Raw genomic sequence first — 18,389 nt, forward strand, 5'->3', positions numbered from 1 at the left:
TAACTAAGATTTAAATTTTAAAAAAAAGTTTATTCTTACATCCTAACCCTGAGACCTGTGAATGTGACCTTATTTGATGAAAAGGGTCACTGCAGATGTAATTAAGTCAGGGATCTTTAGAAGAGACTATGCTGCATTATCCAGTTGGACACAAATCCAATAAGCAAGGGTCCTTGTATGAGACACAAGGAAGAGGGGAAGGCCACGTGAGGACAGAGGCAGTCTGGAGTGATCTAGTCACAAACCAAAGAACATCTTAGAGTCACTAGAATGGAAGTCAAGGAAAAGTTCTCCTGTGGAGCCTTTGTAGGAAGCGTGTGGCCCTGCTGACATCTTGATTTCTAACTTTTGGTGTCCACAACCATGAGAGAAAAAAATCTGTTGTTTTAAGCTACCAAGTTTTAGTAACTTGTTATGGCAGCCATACTTTCATAGATGGGGAAACTGATGAAGATGCTCAGGAAGCAAGTGAGTAGTTACACTGATCACAGCTCACAGGGTCCCCTGAGTGATACTGTGGACACTGTGCTGGAGTCAGAGCAAAGGCATGGAACTCACTTTTGAGGAACTATTAAGACACCTGCAGCAGATAAAGGATTCATCCTCTTGAGTAGAAAGGCTCAAAAACTTCTGAGAGAGAAGAGCAAAGAGAAGAGAGCACCTGGAGATGGAAACAACGCCCTAAAAAAAGAAGGGAAATGGTCGGGGTGAATAGGAGAGGGAGCTATGAAAGACAACACTGCAAGGGCAGTGTGTTTTACATTTGGGGAGATTCTTGGATCCCAGCCTGAGAGTCTCCAGTGTCCATCACATTTGTAAAGGCAATGGTTACACATTTCAGAAAACCTTTAGATCAGATTTATCACAAAGCCAAACGAAGGTATTGAAAAAAATCCTTTTTCTTCATTAAAAAAATCTGCTAAAAGGTGCCTGGGTGGCTTAGTTGGTTGAGCATCTGACTCTTGATTTCAGCTCAGGTCATGATCTCACAGTATCAAGCCCTGCATCAATCTCTGTGCTGATAATAGCATGGAGCCTGCTTGAGATTCTCTCTCTCCCTCTTTTTGCCTCTTTCTGGCTTGCTCTCTCTCTCAAAATAAATAAACTTTAAATAATTCTGTTCAACCTCGCCTTATTCAGAACAGTCTTCCAGAATTTTGCAAAATCCTGATTAGCTAGAAACCCCTGTTAACAACCACCACTAATGAGGTTTATGTGCATTAATTAGAGTTCCACTTAGTTGGAATCTGGGTGAGGACATGCTAGACTGTTTTTCACATTTCTCTTTTAAAAATTTTAAACAGGATTTGTTAAACAATAGTACAATATAACAAAAAAAAGAAACAAGTTATTTAAGGACAGTACTAACATGGCAACTCATGTTTAGAAGGCCTTTTGCAATTTATGAAATGTTTTTATACCTTTCTCATTTAGCTTTCACAATAATCATCAAGGATATTCTTATACTCATCATCTATGTACGACAGTTAAGGAAAATAAAGTAGCTCTAGAAGGTTAAGTGCTCTTTGCAAAGTCCCATAATTAGTAAGAGAAATGAGAGCTCAAAGTACATCCTTTAAATCCAGATTCTGTGCTCTCTGCCACCATATGTTTTAGCAAAAGCAGTTTCATATAGAAAACTGAATTTACTCATGAAGAGTTAACATTTAAATCTGCATGTCAACAGTTCTACTAAGCGTGAGCATGACTTCCTTCATCTACATTCCTGCCAACCATGTGACAGAAAGTACTCAAAAGTCATAAAATTGTTTCTTTAAAATATTTTATTCCTCAGTCTTCACTAGAATTGCTTACAATGAGAAGGTGTTATTAAGGCTTGTTTAATCTACATAAGAGAGTTTGTTGACTTATGCAAATTTTAAAATCACAACTTAAAATGTAAAAGACATTAAATCAACAGAACACATTTAAGGACACAGTATGCCTAACTTCCTGGGTTAATGTCACATTTGAAAGTGTTACTTCCTCAATTTTTCTGTGTGAATGAATTTTCCTTCAGAACCAAAGAAACCAGTTTTCCCTAGAGAACATTTGCAAGACTTTTCATAACAACAACAACAAAATCCAAACTCAAATTTGTGATTCGGAAAAGAATTTTCCAGCATGATCTAAGGAAGAAATAGCCATAAAATCAAGTTCCAAAATGGGCTCAAGGGCCATTCTTTTGGTTTCCCTTTGCTTTATTTATAATCCTAGCTAGTCCATTCCTTGTGCCTTTGTCACTGTTAAAACAGAGTGAAAACTAGCTTCCAGGGGCCCCTGGGTGGCTTAGTCTGTTAAGTGTCCAGACTCTTGGTTTTGGCTCAGGTCATGATCTCATGGGTCGTGGGTTCGAGCCCCACATTGGGCTCTGCTCTGACAGTGTGAAGCCTGCTCAAGATTCTCTCTCCTTCTCTCTGCCCCTCCCCAGCTTGCTCACTCTCTCTTTCTCAAAAAATAAATAAATATAAAATAAACGAAAAAATTTAAATTTAAAAAAAAGAAACCTTCCAGTGTACATTGAAGAGCAACATGAAACTTCAAATTCTAATACTTCCTATCTCTACAACACTGTGATTCTGCTAGATCCCTCCCTGACATCTCTTTCTTCCTTTTCCTTCCTAACTCCCCCTGGTTTTGTTCCAAGATCCATTTTAGCACTAGGCAGCTCAAGTGCTACATGGAAGCTGAAAACTCCCTCTCCCTCCAGGATAGCCTTTCCTAAGGCTAAGACAGTGATTTTCAAAGTGTGATTCCCGGACCAAAGTTTCAGCATCACTAGAAATTTAGAAACACGAATAACTGTCCCTGTCCCACATCTACTGAATCAGGAGCTCTGGGAGTGGGGCCCAGCAATCTGTATTTAAGCAAGTCTTCAGGTGATGGCTAAGTTTAATACCATTGCTATAAGCCAGTGATTCTTAACCCTGGTTGTGTATTAGAATCATCTGATGCCCAGTTGCCACACTTCCCACTCCTTCCCCCAAATATTCTGATTTAACTGATGTAGGGTAGGATTGGGCAAGAGGATTTGTCAAAAGCTTCCTAGGTGATTCTAGTGTAAAGCAAAGTTAGAGAAATATTGATGGAAGCCAATCAGAATAATCTAGCCTAAAATATTGAATTGCAGTTTTGATGAAATGGATGCATTCATTTCCATAATGCTGACTAAAGACCAAATGTGTTATTACCATTATTATAGCCACAGGTGGTAGCATGAGAGAAATGCAGGCTAATAAATTGCTCTTAGCTACAAAACAGGACATGCTTTTTTATTTCCACAAGAGTAGATTCTTTAGTAGCCTCAAGAGTGATAGATTTGCAAGGGGTGGTGGACAGACAGTCCAACAACTCCTGGTAGTGAAGGCATACTCAATTGGTATGTTTTGCATGTGAAGGGGTGAAAATCATTTGGAAAAGAATGTGTGGTAAGCCAGGATTTGAACCCAAGCAGTCTTTTATTTTTTTTTTTAATTTTTAATGTTTTTTAAATTTATTTTTGAGAGAGAGAGAAACACAGCATGAGCAGAGGAAGGTCAGAGAGACACATAATCTGAAGACAGGCTCCAGGCTCTAAGTTGGCTGTCAGCACAGAGTCTGATGCAGGGCTCCAACCCACGAACCGCAAGATCATGACCTGAGCCGAAGTCAGATGCTTAACCAGCTGAGCCACCCAGGTGCCCCAGAACCCAAGCAGTCTTAATCCAGAATCCAAGCCCTTAAACATGGCTGCCACACTGTTACTCTCTGTGGATATTACGAACAAGCAGTGTAAAAGGCAAGGGAAGACACCTTCAATGGCAGTGGAGGAGATGAACTTCTTTCATTTCATATGTGTCCATAATGCAGTATGTTTATGACTGCCTGTTAAATCTACAAGAGCCTACGTTCCTGGACTCATTACTTGTTTGGATCTAAACTGACCTAAACTTATGATTTATACCAACTTTCCCTCCTCAATCCTAGGGAAAAACTTCCTCTCACTTATCAGGAGAAACAAACCACAAAGACAGAATACATGAGCCAACTTCAGTTAGTTCAGTATATGCAGGCCATTCAACAGCAAGCAAGATGTATCAATAACAATACAGAGCATGGTTCAAGAAATAGATTATAGAGCAATACTTCATTTACTAAACATAATCACTCCTTGACTCTAAGTATCCAAACAACTTTGACTTGAATAGATACTGGCATAGTAAAAACTTACTTTCATAAGCTCATAATAATTACCTTAGTCTTGTTAACAAGAAAGTAGCAAAGCATCTAGCACCTAGACAGAGATCAAATCTGCTAACTCAGGATTCAGTGCCTCCCCAGCAGTGTCATGTTCTTCAAAGTTTTTGATGATGCTCCATACCTTCCATTATTTTAAAAAATATATAAAATAATATGGGCTTGGGAAAAGCAGTCTTGATCATGTCAACTCCTTCCTCTGTAGAATGTGATCAGTGATAATTTATGTCCCACTTGCCTTAATACATATTCTGAGGTATTCTGAGGATCATATTCTGTGAAAATGTTTTGTCAATCAGAAAGTCCCATGTAAATGTTATAGCAGAGCTCCTGGTTAGGTTGTACCCCTCTCTTGGAGACAGAGGCCCAATAAGAAAACTGCCCTTTATTGTACTTCTTCTCTGAACTGTGTTATCTCACTCAATACTATCCTATGTAGTGGGCGGTCATATCCCATTTCACATGAAGCACGTGGAAGTAAAGTAATTTCCCTAACAGAAGCCACCTACTAAGTGGTAGGGCTAGGATCTGAACCCAGGTCTGCCACTCAAAACCCCAGGTATTCTTAGCACTAGCTTCACACTTACTTTATGATGTAAAAGAGAAAAATGAATGCAGTGCTTTTTTGTTTACATAAGTGTGAGGGTTCTCATCACCACCCTCATCCTCCAGCTTTCAGTTGTTTCAAAGTATCATATAAAATGTGTTAAACCTTCTCAAAGGGCTAAAACTGGCAGGATGAAGCACCCAATACTGCACTGCGAAATGGAACTCAAGAAACAAAACAAATTAGACACAGACAGTTGTAATAAAAGTAAAATATCAAAATCTCAATTTCCCAACCTGCCAAAAATTGCATCTCTTAGCCCCTATCAGACACACAGAAGCCCCAGTGACTACTGATTGTGATGCAATGGTCCAGAGAGAGCCTGGAGGTTTTTTTTTAAAGCTTCACCTGACATCACTAATAGGATGCGAACTTTACCAACCACAGGTCAGAACCATCTCTAACCAGCTAGAGGGACAGTGGAGGGTCCACACTGTTGATTTTTCCTGTGTGTGCTGGATGTACCAGGCAGCATGAAGAAACAAGCATGAACAAAGAGGTCAGAGAGACCTGGGTGTGAATTCCAACTCCATCATTCACTACTTGGTCACCCTGGGCCAGTCCTTAACTTATTTATCGGTTAACACTTTTCATCTTGAAGCATTTGCCTTTGGAATGAATGATATGATATGGATAAACTAATAAGCAGATGTCTATGAATATAGTAGGCACTCAAGAGGGAGTGACTTATTTGATGATAAAGATGACTTATGAACTCACTCATGTCCATTAGTAATTAATTGCTTTTTTTTAAACCAATATTCTCTGTAGTTGACCAATGAGGATTATAAATTCTTACTAATCTTCCCTTTGAGTTGGTGTCCATCTAATAACTTTTCCCTTGAATAGGGTTGGTCTAAGTGAGTCCTCTGGCCAATACGGTATAACTGAAGTATTGCTGTTGGGTTTCCAGGCCAATTCATAACAGGCCTTGTAGGTTTTGCCCTGGCCCCACAGTCAAGATCTGCAATACAAGAAGTCTGACTACTATGAGGCCACTATGCTACCTCACAGGAAGCCCCAATTTGTCATGTGAAAAGGCCTCAAGGTAAAAAGATGTTGGCGGGACCTAGGCTGTCCAGCCTCCAGCCCAGATCCCAGACACTATAGAGTTTCCGCCAACCCCTGCCCAAATTGCAGGTTCATGAGCAATATAAGTGTGTTTCTAGCTACAAAGTCCTGGGGTGGCTTGTAATGGAACAAAATATAACCAGAACACTCTAACAGGTTTCCCCCCCACAAATGAAAAACATTAATTTGCAGAAGTATATAAAGTAACATGGTAAGTCTATATTGACTCTGGTCCTTAAGTCTGTTTTAGACACTGAAAAAAATATACTGTTTGTGGACAACTTTAATCCAGGCATAACTTAATAACTGGGTGACCGATGACATATATAAGCGATTGAGGGGAATTGTGCCAGAGTTTAAGTTAGCTAAGGTTTTACAAAATATCCAATTCTCTTGAGAAAAAAAATGCTATAAATAACAACCCCTCATTCTTGATGAACTTGTGAAAACCATTCTCTGAAGTCAGAATAATTGACCAGTGACGCGGTGCTCTACCCTCCCAGCTCCGTACACTCTGGATTCCCACAGTCAGCTACCTAGTAACCAGGGTGTTTTATCAAGGGTCACTAGCACCTAACTAGCAGGAAACTACCTACTCTGGACTGCTTGCATTTCGAGGCAAGGCTGCAAACAATGAAACTGTTAAGACAAAGTTGACTTCTGCAGCTGTCCAGATGTTTAAGGAAAACCGCTTCAGCTTCATAAAGGCTCTACTTGGGAGGATGGACCTCACTAGCATCCAACACTTGACCTCTGACTCATAGAATATTTACCTGATGCCTTTCAAATAATATATGACCTTATAATATTAAATGAACTTTGGGGCATATAATCAACATAGGTAATGAGCTCAACAAATATTTTGCTGCCTCCCAAATCTACTAAACTCTTTTCATTTCCTGTCTCTTCTGCCTACAAAGGTTGCCTACGTCCCTTCTTGATGGTGTGTGTGTGTGTGTGTGTGTGTGTGTGCGTGTGTGTATAATCCTTTGCAACCTTCAAATGATCCCTCTCCCATCAAAGCAGAGTAAATCATTCCTTGACGACACTGCATCCTCAATCTGTAAAACCATTTTTCTAACAAGCCAGCTTATTATTTAAAAAAAAAAAAAGGCAACAAACCCACAGTCCCATAGAATATATGGAAAAAAAAAACCATGAGAGTCGGATAATTTGGTGACGTTTCACCAGCTAAAAACAGGCTGATGTAATCTGTGTCAGGGATTAGAATTTAGTAGCAGAAATAAGTTAATTAAAAGACCTAACCAGAATACTTTCTGCAGATAAAGTGCTTTGCACTGGAGTGCAACATAACCTGAATTGATAAATTCTAAGGGCTAACTGGTGATTTTCATCTTAAGCTCTCCTTAGGTTATTTTCTTGGCAAAAGGTAAAGGAACCATCCAACTTAGGAAAGATGGATCTTCTTTATACCTCAGCACGAAAGAGACAAACACCATGAACTCCAGTTTTCCCAACTCAATGGCTTTGGTTTGATCTGGAATGAGCGATGTCTACCATTTTAAGTGGGTGAATCCAAACATCAAACATTGTACCAACTGGTATGAACATCAATACTAACTGGTATTGGTATTGGTTTTTACATTCATTAACAATTGTGATCCCACCTGGAGGTTTGTGGCACAACTCCCAGAACACATGAGCAACATGCATCAAGTCATAATCAAATACTATTCACTCTACCATCAAATCTAAAGAAATCACATTTTTATCATTCATTATTTAAGAACACAGATAACTAAACGCTGTACAGTTACCAAATGGTAACAAGTTCTATGTGACAAAATCCACAAAACACAACCTAACATTCCTTCTTCATGAGGAACATACAGAAGGTCATACTGTAACCATTTATTCTGCCACAAAAGCAAGAACAATAATGTTTTTCACACTCATCCTTGAATAAACTATGCTTAACATGCCAATTTAGTATTATAAGAGTCTACATTACAACTGATGCCCAAAGCAATAGAAAGACTTAATGCTTGACACTTTAAGTACCCAGATGAAGCAGAGGGAAATTTTTCTATTCAGCAAACCCTGGTCTTCCTCCAGAAAATGTATTAAATTTTTGGCACTAAGCAAACAATAACATTGGTATATTCTAAAAGAAATGTAATAACTTACTTAACAGTTGGCAATAGAGGGCCTGTAAACTTCTCTTCATGGTATCATCTGGTCCTGCTTGTCCTCCAGTTTATTCATGATTCTGTCTAGGAAATTGGGAGAAGAAAATTGTTACACCTGGGGAACATAATTCAAGTCAAAAATCAAAAAGAACTCCATTCAACATGATCCTGGTTGTAGAGCTTACAATACCTGACTTTGAAGAGGAAAAATCTTGGAATTAGGATACACCAGCATCTAGTTTTTAAAAATTTTTTAATGTTTATATAATTTTGACAGAGAGAGAGAGCATGAACAGGGGCGGGGCAGAGACAGAGACACAGAATCCAAAGAAGGCTCCAAGCTGTGAGCTGTCAGCATAGAACCAGATGCAGGGCTCCAACTCAGGAAGGGTTGAGATCAGGACCTGAGCCAAAGTCCAACGCTAAACAACTGAGCCACCCAGACACCCCCACCAGAGTCAAATTTACAACAGTCTAGGGGCGCCTGGGTGGCTCAGTCGGTTAAGCCTCCGACTTCGGCTCAGGTCAGATCTCACGTTCATGGGTTCGAGTCCCGCGTCAGGCTCTGTGCTGACGGCTAGCTCAGAGCCTGGAGCCTGCTTCCGGTTCTGTGTCCTTCTCTCTCTGCCCCTTCCCCTCTCATGCTTTGTCTCTCTCTGTACCAAAAATAAATAAAACATTAAAAAAAAATTAAAAAAAAATTTACAACAGTCTACATTATACAAATACCAATCCATTGACTGGTTAAATCCTCAAACTATGCACACCACTGAAGGAAACTCGTGTGGGCAATTAGAAAGTGAGTCTGACTTAGGAACTTTTTAGGATTTCCACTTAGCTCCCCCTGAATCTCTAGTTGTGAAACAGGAAAAACAAAAAATTTTTAATCTCATTTCTGTTATGGTGTTCTCCAAGCAAAACTACACAAAAGCTTTACCACACTAGAAGTTGACTATGTTAAATAAATTTTCCATTATTTTCTAGTTATAAAGGACAATCCAGTATAGAATATTTGGAAAATATAGCTAAATGAAAGAGATAAGAATCTATAAGGAAATACAAATTACCTATTTCTCCAGTCTTTCGATGTACACTTCTATCAGTCTGTCTCATTTTATCTATTATACTTTTATTTGTATTTAAGTAGGCTCCATGCCCAACATGGGTCTTAAACTCATGACACTCACGTCAAAAGTCACATGCTCTACTGATGGCATCAGGCACCACCTCTATTATACATTCTAATTTTTCTGCCTAGCAGAAAAAATTTCCTGTGTTACTATTATTTACTACTTTATTTTAAATGGCACACAGTATTTCTTTATGGTGAATTCCTAGAAATGGAACCACAAGGACACAATTTAAGACTATTGAAATATACTGTGAAATTTCCCTTTGTCTATACCAGTATGTGGGAATATCCATTACACTACAATGTACCCAATGATGGAAATTTATAATTTAGAAATTTATAATTTAGAAATTTATAATTTCTTTCCATTTTTGCCAAATATTTAATCTTATTCCTTTAATTTGCATTTTATGTTTATTCATCATTTGTCTTTTTAAAATTTTAGTTCACATTTGACAAAGATCCTTCAGTCAGGCTCCCAGACCTTCTCCTAGGTCCATCCACCCACTTCCTTATAAAACCCAGTTTTAGCAAGAACAGTTAGACCAGAACCCTCCACCCACAGAATCCATCAAGCTCCAGGTGGTAATTACCCTGGCCTGTCTCAGCAAGAATACTGTTAGGTCAATTTAGCCAAAACCCTTTACCCCTGATGTTTCCCCTTAGTAATTTCCCATCCACTGACCATCACCCTGATGCTTGGCTATAAATGGCCACCAGCCCAAACTGTGTTGGAAGTTGAACCTAATCTCTCTCCCCAACTGTTAAATCCTACTGCGTGGTTCCCTATACCGATCCTGATGGTCCTGAATAGAACCTCACTCACCATGTTTAACAAATGTCATTGAATATTGTTTTCTTTAACACTTTCTTTAACCATTCTCTACTGGCATGCTGCATTATTTTCTTGTAATACCCCACATGGAACGAATTTATCCTTAAAGTGTTTGAGATATAGTCCATGTATAAAATTCAGCCTTTGAAGTACACAATTCAGTGGTCATTAGTATACTTATGTTGTGTAACCGTCACCAGTACCTAATTCCAGAATATTTTTCATCACTCTAAAACAAAACTAAAAAACAGAATCCAAAAACTCCTGTTTAATTAGCAGTCATTTTCTTTCTCCCCTCTCTCCAGTCCCTGGCAACCACTAATCTGCTATACAGATTTGCTCATTCTGTATGTTTCACATAAGTAGAATCATATAATGTATAGTTTTTGCATATGGCTCTTTCACTTAGCATAATGTTTCTTAGGTCCAACCATGTTGTAAAGCATGCTCCCCCTACCTTTTTGTAAGAATGATACACACACACACACACACACACACACAGCCATGGTTAGAGACGGCTTCCTTACTCCAGGATTACAAACAATAGTCACCTGTATTTTCTTCTGTTATTTTTTATTTCCTTTAGATCTGTTTCTGGACTTTGTGTTACATTTTACATCTCTGTTCATTCTTCTATTATAACAATAAGTGTTGTTTAATTTAAACTCTTGGTAAAGTTAGTGCTCCATTATTACTCTTTTTTATGATTTATCTTGTTCTTTTAAGTATGTTTTTCTCCTAAATTAACTTTATCATTTTATTAAATTCAGAAAAAATATCATTGGTATTATAGTTATAATTATCTTCTACTTAATTAATTTGGTTAAAACTTGATCTTTTCAAAGTCTGAGTGTAGTGAGGAGAAAAATAATATTTTAAAAACTGTAGCTCTGAAGTTCAAAGAATTCTTTTCAGAGAGTGAGAAACACTTTTTTGCGTATGGGCACAATAGCTCAATGACTAATTAAAGCCTCCCGAGTATGATCTGGATGACCAAGAGGGAGAAAAAGAGATGAATTGTTCTCCATTATACAGTAACAGGAGATTTCAGTTCTCCAAGTCTGGGAAATAGGGGATAAGCAGTCTAGGAATCAGAGGCCACATAGAGAATAATGAGATATATTGAGAGACAGATAAAGGGCAATTCCAAAAGATAGGAGTAGGTGAGACCTAACAATAAAAGATAAAGTGAAACATTCCCCAGAGGGGATGACCCAGAAACTTTGAGATGTGTGACATTTAACTTTTCATTGTTTTATGCTATTTGTACTTACACACTGCACCTATTCTTCCCCTTCACAATCCTACCCACTACTAATAGCCTCAAAAATCTCAGCAAAAGTCTTGTACAAAATAGCCTTACATCAGTGGTGCTCAGATGGGCAATGATAGAAAAGAGACTATGTTCCAAGACAAGGGTGACCAGGAATAGAAACAAGCCAGAGGAGTCCTGAGCAATGGTTAGTGGGCATCTATGGAGGGCTTAAGACTCAGTAGGCACTCAATTGTAAAGTGGTTAAATGTATGAATGAATAAATAAATGATTAACAGGAGAGCACACAAACAGTCGTAGTTTATATTAAGGACAACATAAGCCTCTTAGTCATCTCTAAAAATGCTTAGAGATTTTTGACAAACTGTTAGACTTTCAACAATAATGTACAGTAGAGCCATTTTATTCACATATCAAAGAAACAACTGAGCTCATAAATTGGGGACACTTGGTATCATCTAGGTTCTACAGGGTTATCCCAACTACAAGCACCGTATGGCTTATTTTTATTCAAAATTAATCTTTATTTAGGCTTTTTTATGGAGTTTTATAGTGTTTTTCCTTCATTTGAGTTCAATAATCTTGTTGAATTAATTCCTAGGCATTTAATATATATTATATATTTTATATGTGTGTGTGTGTGTGTATATATGGGGGGAGACATTGCTACTGTGATGGAACTTCTGCTTCCACTGTATCTTCTAATTGCTTCTATATGAAAATGACAGAGTTCTGGATATTCATTTCGTGACCTAACCAAACTCAGTTCTAATGAGGGTTTCTCACCTGAGTCTCTTGGCTGGGTAGTTCTGCTATGGATAGACAGAGACGCACAATGAGATCGCATCTAAGAGCTGTGTTTTTTTTTTAACCATATAATAGGAAACATTCATTGTATCTGATCCCTCGGGGAATAATTTAGAAGCTCCAAGGATGACAACTAGTATCTGGGATGAAATTCTAAGAAAATACATTTTACAGCCAATAGGCTGAAGAAAATCGAGGAGGAGGATGAAAATATTTGCCCAAACATGCAGAGACAGTGGCACAGGTAGGATCTGCAGTGACTGTTTGACTATTAGCTCAGGGAAAACAAAGAAGCACAAGTAACCTGAATCACCGCTTAAAGAAGGTGAGCCTAAAAGAATCCTGCTTCTCTCTGCTTTGGTTTAAATGGAACAGTTCTATCCATTTCACTGATTCAGGAAGGGTAATTTTTCTCTTTCATAGATCACTTAAAATGTTCCAATTAGAAATGTTCATGTAGCAGAGAAGAAGTAATGAAGAGCCAAGTGAAAAGCTCTGATATGTGATATGTAAACTGACTTGAAATGACAAGTTCCTACAGAATAAGGAAAAATAGCCAGGAAAACCTGGAAAACAATACCATAAAAACCTAGTAAGGCAGGGACAGGGGAAAGAGGGGTTGTCAGCCCTACCAGACCGTGGAACACACTCTAAGGCCTCTACATAATGAAGCCAATTTGATATTAACACATGAATAGACCCAATTATATATGGAGGCTTGTATGTTAAAGGTGGCATATTAAATCAATAGGTAAAAAAATTAACTTTAAGTAAACATTGAGAGATTAGCAGAGTAATATGGGAAAGACAAAATTGTACTAATTTCCAAATATTACACAGCAGCATAAATTCCAAAGGACAAGACCTTTAAATGTAAAAAGTGTATACAAATACTAGAAGAAATGGTAAATTCTTCTACTGGGAGAAGCTTTGCTAAATCTAAATCAAACTTTGAAGCAACAAGAATAATATAAACTTTATTACATAAAAATTATAAAGTAAAAACTATAATTAAGTAAAAATATAAATAAAAACCTAGAAAAATTGTTTATCATATAAAAAACAAAGAATTAAAATCCCTAAAAAGAACTTCTAATCCCCAAATCAATCCTCATGGTGCCTTAGCAATCATTTGCATACATGCTTTGCATTGTCCAAAACACATGTTCCCAGCTAAGGTCAAACAAGGCAATGATCTGTCGTCATCTTTATTTTTCTTGTCTTCTTGTTTCAGTTCTCATACTGTGAACAAATGTCCTTTCCATAGGCTATTTGGGGCTTTTTATTGTTCTATTTGATATGGCCTGCAAGCACAGTGCTGAAGTGCTGTCTAGGGCTCCAAAAGGCAACAAGACATGAGTTCTGGTGCTGTTGGCTATGAGTTCAAAGCTAATGAGTTAATAATATACATTACATAAGGTGTTTTTAAACATCAACACATAAAAACAAGGTTACATATGGATCAACTGACAAAACTGTGACCTGAGGCTCACAGGAACCAAACCCTTTATTTTCCCTAAGAGCAATGGCTTGTATTCACTAGTGTGGTATTTATGAAACTTTATAGAACATAACTGCCATGAATTATGAAAATCAACTATATTTGAGATGAACTTTAAAATATTTTTTTGAGGCAAAGAATAAAGATGACCGACAATTCAGGTGAATAATAAAACTGGCACAAAAGAGAGCAATGGCTCTCCATCTCTTTAGGACCCAGGAAGAGCTGATTAAACTGATGGCCAACCCCTATAACAGCACCATTTAGGAAAATGATGAGTGAGGGAGAAGCATGGAGAGTTGACCTAACAACTAACATCACAGGCCTGCAAACAAGTTTGGAAAGGGGCATACATCTCCATTTTATAGGCAAGCACACAGACACCAAAAACTCAGTCTTTGCTCAAGATCACACTCACCAGATGTGAGACCTCGAGCTAGTTTCTAGATTTCTCTGACTGGTAGACTTCTTGTTTGTAAATAGGGGAAGAATGGTACTTGATACGCTTGCTGCAAAGACGAGTCAGTGCATGCAAAGCACCTGCCCCAGTACCTGGTGCCCAAGTGGTCAGAGTGAATACCTAAGAGCACAAAGCAAGACAACGACACATTAGGCCAGAGCTTACCAACCAACTCCCAATTGTCCTTCCCCTGAGCTGGAAATGAAACAGACTTTGGGATATTACCCAAATAGTCCCTTTCGTTAAATTCAGTGTCTTATCTAAATTAAATTTAGAATTTACTATTATGGGTACAAAATAACTTTAAGGTTGTTATTTATACATTTGTCCTCCTTAAAAAGTTATCTCAGGAGGCTTACTACTAGATGCAACTTGTATAAACAGAATTATTGACCTATCAAAGCACATTAATAATGTCAGAAAGGGAGATCCAAAATTATGTGGACAAAGGGGGGACTGATTTTACTATAACATGCAATGAAACAATAATACTTTGGTCTTGGAGTTTCCTAAAAGTAAATGCAAAAAAGACAGCATCATTTTTTTTCTGGCCGCATAGAAGTACAGTTTGTATTTTGTTCAGAAATACAACCTTTTCTATCACTAACTTCTAAGAAAAGATTATTAGACAATTTTTGATAAGCATTAGCATCCTCAGTAGCAGTTTTATGGAATATGGACAGATTATTTATTCTTGGCATGGCTCCTCCTTATCAACCCACAATAAAAGCTCAAGTCATGTGTTTAGTAACTCAGGGAAAGCATCTCAATGAGCAGCAGGTGCACCATGTTGTAGGAAAAAGAACCAGACAGGTTTACCACTGAGTAGCTTTGCTATGTGTTCTTAAACAAGTTACTTAACTTCCCTGATCATCTGCTTTCTCATTTGTAAATGAGGCTGACACCTAAGTCAGAGTGGCTAAAAGTAACAACTAGGCAACAATAGATGTTGGTGAGGATGTGGAGAAAGGGGAACACTTTTGCATGTTGGTGGGAATGCAAACTGGTGGAGCCATTCTGGACAACAGTGTGGAGGTTCCTCAAAAAATTAAAAATAGAACTACAACCCAGCAGTTGCACTACTAGGTATTTATCCAAAGGATACAAAAATACTATTTTGAAGGGGCACATGCACCCAATGTTTACAGCAGCACTATCAACAACAGTGAAAGTACGGAAAGAGTCCAAATGTCCACCGACTGATGAATGGATAAAGAAGATGCAGTGTGTATGTGTAGTGTGTGTGTGTGTGTGTGTGTGTGTGTGTGTGTGTAATGGAATATTACTCAGCCATCAAAATGAATGAAATCTTGCCATCTGCAACAACATGGATAGAACTAGCGAGTATTATGCTAAGTGAAACAAGCCAAATAGAGAAAGACATACATCACATGATTTCACTCATATGTGGAATTTAAGAAACACAACAGATGAACACAGGGGAAGGGAAGGAAAAATAAGATAAAAACAGAGAGGGAGACAAACTGTAAGAGAAAACAAACTGAGGGTTGCTGCAGGGGTAGTGGGTGAGGGCATGGGCGAAATGGGTGATGGGCATTAAGAAGGGAATTTGTTGGGATGAGCACTGGGTGTCATATGTAAGTGATGAATCACTGGGTTCTCCTCCTGAAACCAATACTACACTGTATATTAACTAACTTGAATTTAAATAAAATAAATTACTGAGAGAATGAAATTAAGTGAAGTTCCTCCTGCATATCTAGTATTTTCCCTGTGTCTCTCTTTCCTCCAAACAAATGGTATACAGACATGCTGCTCTTGGTCTTGTGAGTATAGAGAAAATCAGGAAAGTGAAAGGAACTGATATTCAGCAAGTCACCCCAGGGCCTGAGCATCACGAGCAGTGGGTTACTTCAGGAAAGCAAATATAAAGGTTTCCCAGGCTCACTTACATCATAAGTCATAAATAGATATGTATCCACAGGGCTAAGTTTGGGTTAGAATAGGCTTTTAGTCAAATTCTTCCCATACAGATGACTTGCATATTCAACACAAGAACATCCTTCACTTCCATAAAGAAATAGACGTTCTTTTAATTAATTTTTTCCTGAAACTTGTGGCTCTCCCCATCTTTCTTCCAAATTTCCTCAGTTTCCAGCAAGAAATATTTCTCTTTCCTCTGAAGCTATGATCAACAGCGTGCTGCTGACTACAGCCCGTCACTTTGTCTCAGTCCTGGGAGTCTACAGGAAATAGTGGTGACTATGGTGAACTTGAAAGCACAGGGAATGGTATTTTTAGGCACTAGCCAATTGTCAGTAGGAAAAGAAGTCTTTTTTTTTTCCCCTTAAACTGAAAAATCTTCTCAAAAATATTTTCCCCTAAGTTTTCAAGAGAAGCCATACATCACATATCTCTCCTTATTTTAAAACATTAGCAATTAATTCATATGAGGCAAGACTACAACAAAAGAGATAGGACTGTGTGATTTCCGATTTATAAAGGCTTTCCTGCTGCAGACCTTGCATGGGCACTTTGCTAGTAAACTAGGAGGAGAATGAAAGGCTGGGGAGAGAATCCTACTGATGGAGAAAGCCGGGCAGATCTACCAGCCACCCTGGGGGCCAGGATCTCACTCGGTAAACTCTGAAGGATAAAAAAACACTTTGGCAGCTCTATTTCCCTTTCTTCCCCTTCATATTTTCATCTCTGGAAAATAAGAAAACAGTGGAGGCTGTCAGATCCATGAGATGCTGAATTCCAAACAGAAGGGCAAAAAATGGATCCCTTCTACTCAGGAAAAACCTACAAAAAGAAATCAATTAATGTAGATTCTGCTTGGAGGACTGAGAAGTAATTGCAAGACCAGCTGGAGATTATTTGCATTTGCTGCGGGGAGAGGCTTCTGTGGTGGTCACAGCCACTGAAGTCAGAAGGGGGTAAAAATAGGACCAGGAGCTCAAGGCTCATTAGAATGACACAGACTTCTTTCTTTCTTATGACATTAATGTGTATGAAGGCCATTTATCTCATCTGAGGAGACAGAACGGTGCTTGTACAAGGTGAAGCATACATACCACACTCCCTCTTTTATGGTTTTGGGATTAAAGACTGTACACTGAGGTCAGGGCATTAAATGATATTGTAGTAATGCCAAATGCTAAAGGAGGATGTTTTATCATTTTGACTGCACTGCTTATGAAAAAGATTATTTTTTGTCCACAGCAAACACATTCATTTGTTTTCTTTCTTTTGCAGTGCCTGAAAACTATCTTCAGAAATTGAACTTTGGAACCTAAGAGTATGTGTACTTCCTTTGGGAAGCAGGCATTTGTCCTAAAAGATGTGCCAAGTTTTTACATTAGAAAGGGAGGGAAGGCCATATGAAACAGGCAGACTCTGTCAGAATGTTTTACATGTGGAGAGAACATTTAAACAATGATGCATGCTATGAACATGCAATACACTTCAGTATGTGAAATTATTCCTGAGATCATAGTCCTTGCTAAATTTTAATTGTGATCTCAACAACAGTCTTTTTTCCCTGCCATTCCTTGTCCTGCGCTTCTCCCATCCCACTTCAATCCACATAAAGACTTCTGTAATTCTTGAGTTAGTGTGAAGACTGTTTTAATTCATGGCTTTGATTTAATCTTTCAAAATATGTAATTTATGTCAAGTGATTCCATAGGAGAGGCAGAGTCCGTTGAATGTATAGCTGGGATAAAAATTATAATGAAATGAAAAATTATGTGGGCACGAGTGAGGTGGGCCAATCGAAGCAGACAGAGCCTGAAGTCTGGGCTTCCACAGATTCTACCCGCATCTGCGGGCAAGGTGGTCAGAGGGGTGCAGTGCTACCCACTCCCAATATGAAGACGTTCTGTTGCTCAGTGTCAACCCTGTGCAACTCCCTATGTGGTACAGGACCAGGGAGTCACCCCTATGCTGCCCACAATACCCGGGAAAGAGAGGGACACTTCTAGCCATTACCTGAGGAGTACGGTTTAAGGTAAGATCCTCGTGGGCCAAGTTCAGTCCCACAGTGAAGTCACAATATTCCAAGCATTTCTGATGATCCTCAATTTTATTCCTTGCTCCAGGAAGCATGAGTAAAATAATATCTTTCATCTCACTTGTGAGATCCTTAACCAGCCCACTTAACTATGTTGATAATTAGACCTTGCTCTGATAAGGGCTAGATGAAATATCTAGATGTATCAAAATTAGTATTCCCAAAACTAGCTGATGGTCAAAATCTATTTTTACAAAGGATTCCTAAGTCTTTCCCTCAGGAATCCTAATTCCCAGATTCTTAGATGGAGTGATTGTAAAAGGCTCCCAAGATGGTTCTTA

General features: G+C 38.4%; 1 protein-coding gene across 5 annotated transcripts in view; it reads right to left on the reverse strand.

Annotated features, from left to right (window-relative positions):
* TMEM108 (transmembrane protein 108) overlaps nucleotides 1-18,389 on the reverse strand; it is a 338,666-nt gene that overhangs the window by 152,754 nt on the left and 167,523 nt on the right. For 4 of the 5 annotated variants that reach the window (XM_029940268.1, XM_029940270.1, XM_029940271.1 and 1 more), the window contains one exon: nucleotides 8,063-8,148. In XM_029940268.1, the coding sequence (XP_029796128.1) occupies nucleotides 8,063-8,102 (40 nt within the window). In that variant the 5' untranslated portion in view covers nucleotides 8,103-8,148. The remainder of the gene's footprint in view (nucleotides 1-8,062; nucleotides 8,149-18,389) is intronic. The other variant, XM_029940269.1, reaches the window with a different exon arrangement.

This window comes from Suricata suricatta, chromosome 5 (assembly GCF_006229205.1).
Source record: "Suricata suricatta isolate VVHF042 chromosome 5, meerkat_22Aug2017_6uvM2_HiC, whole genome shotgun sequence".
In the NCBI taxonomy this organism is placed as follows: domain Eukaryota; kingdom Metazoa; phylum Chordata; class Mammalia; order Carnivora; family Herpestidae; genus Suricata; species Suricata suricatta.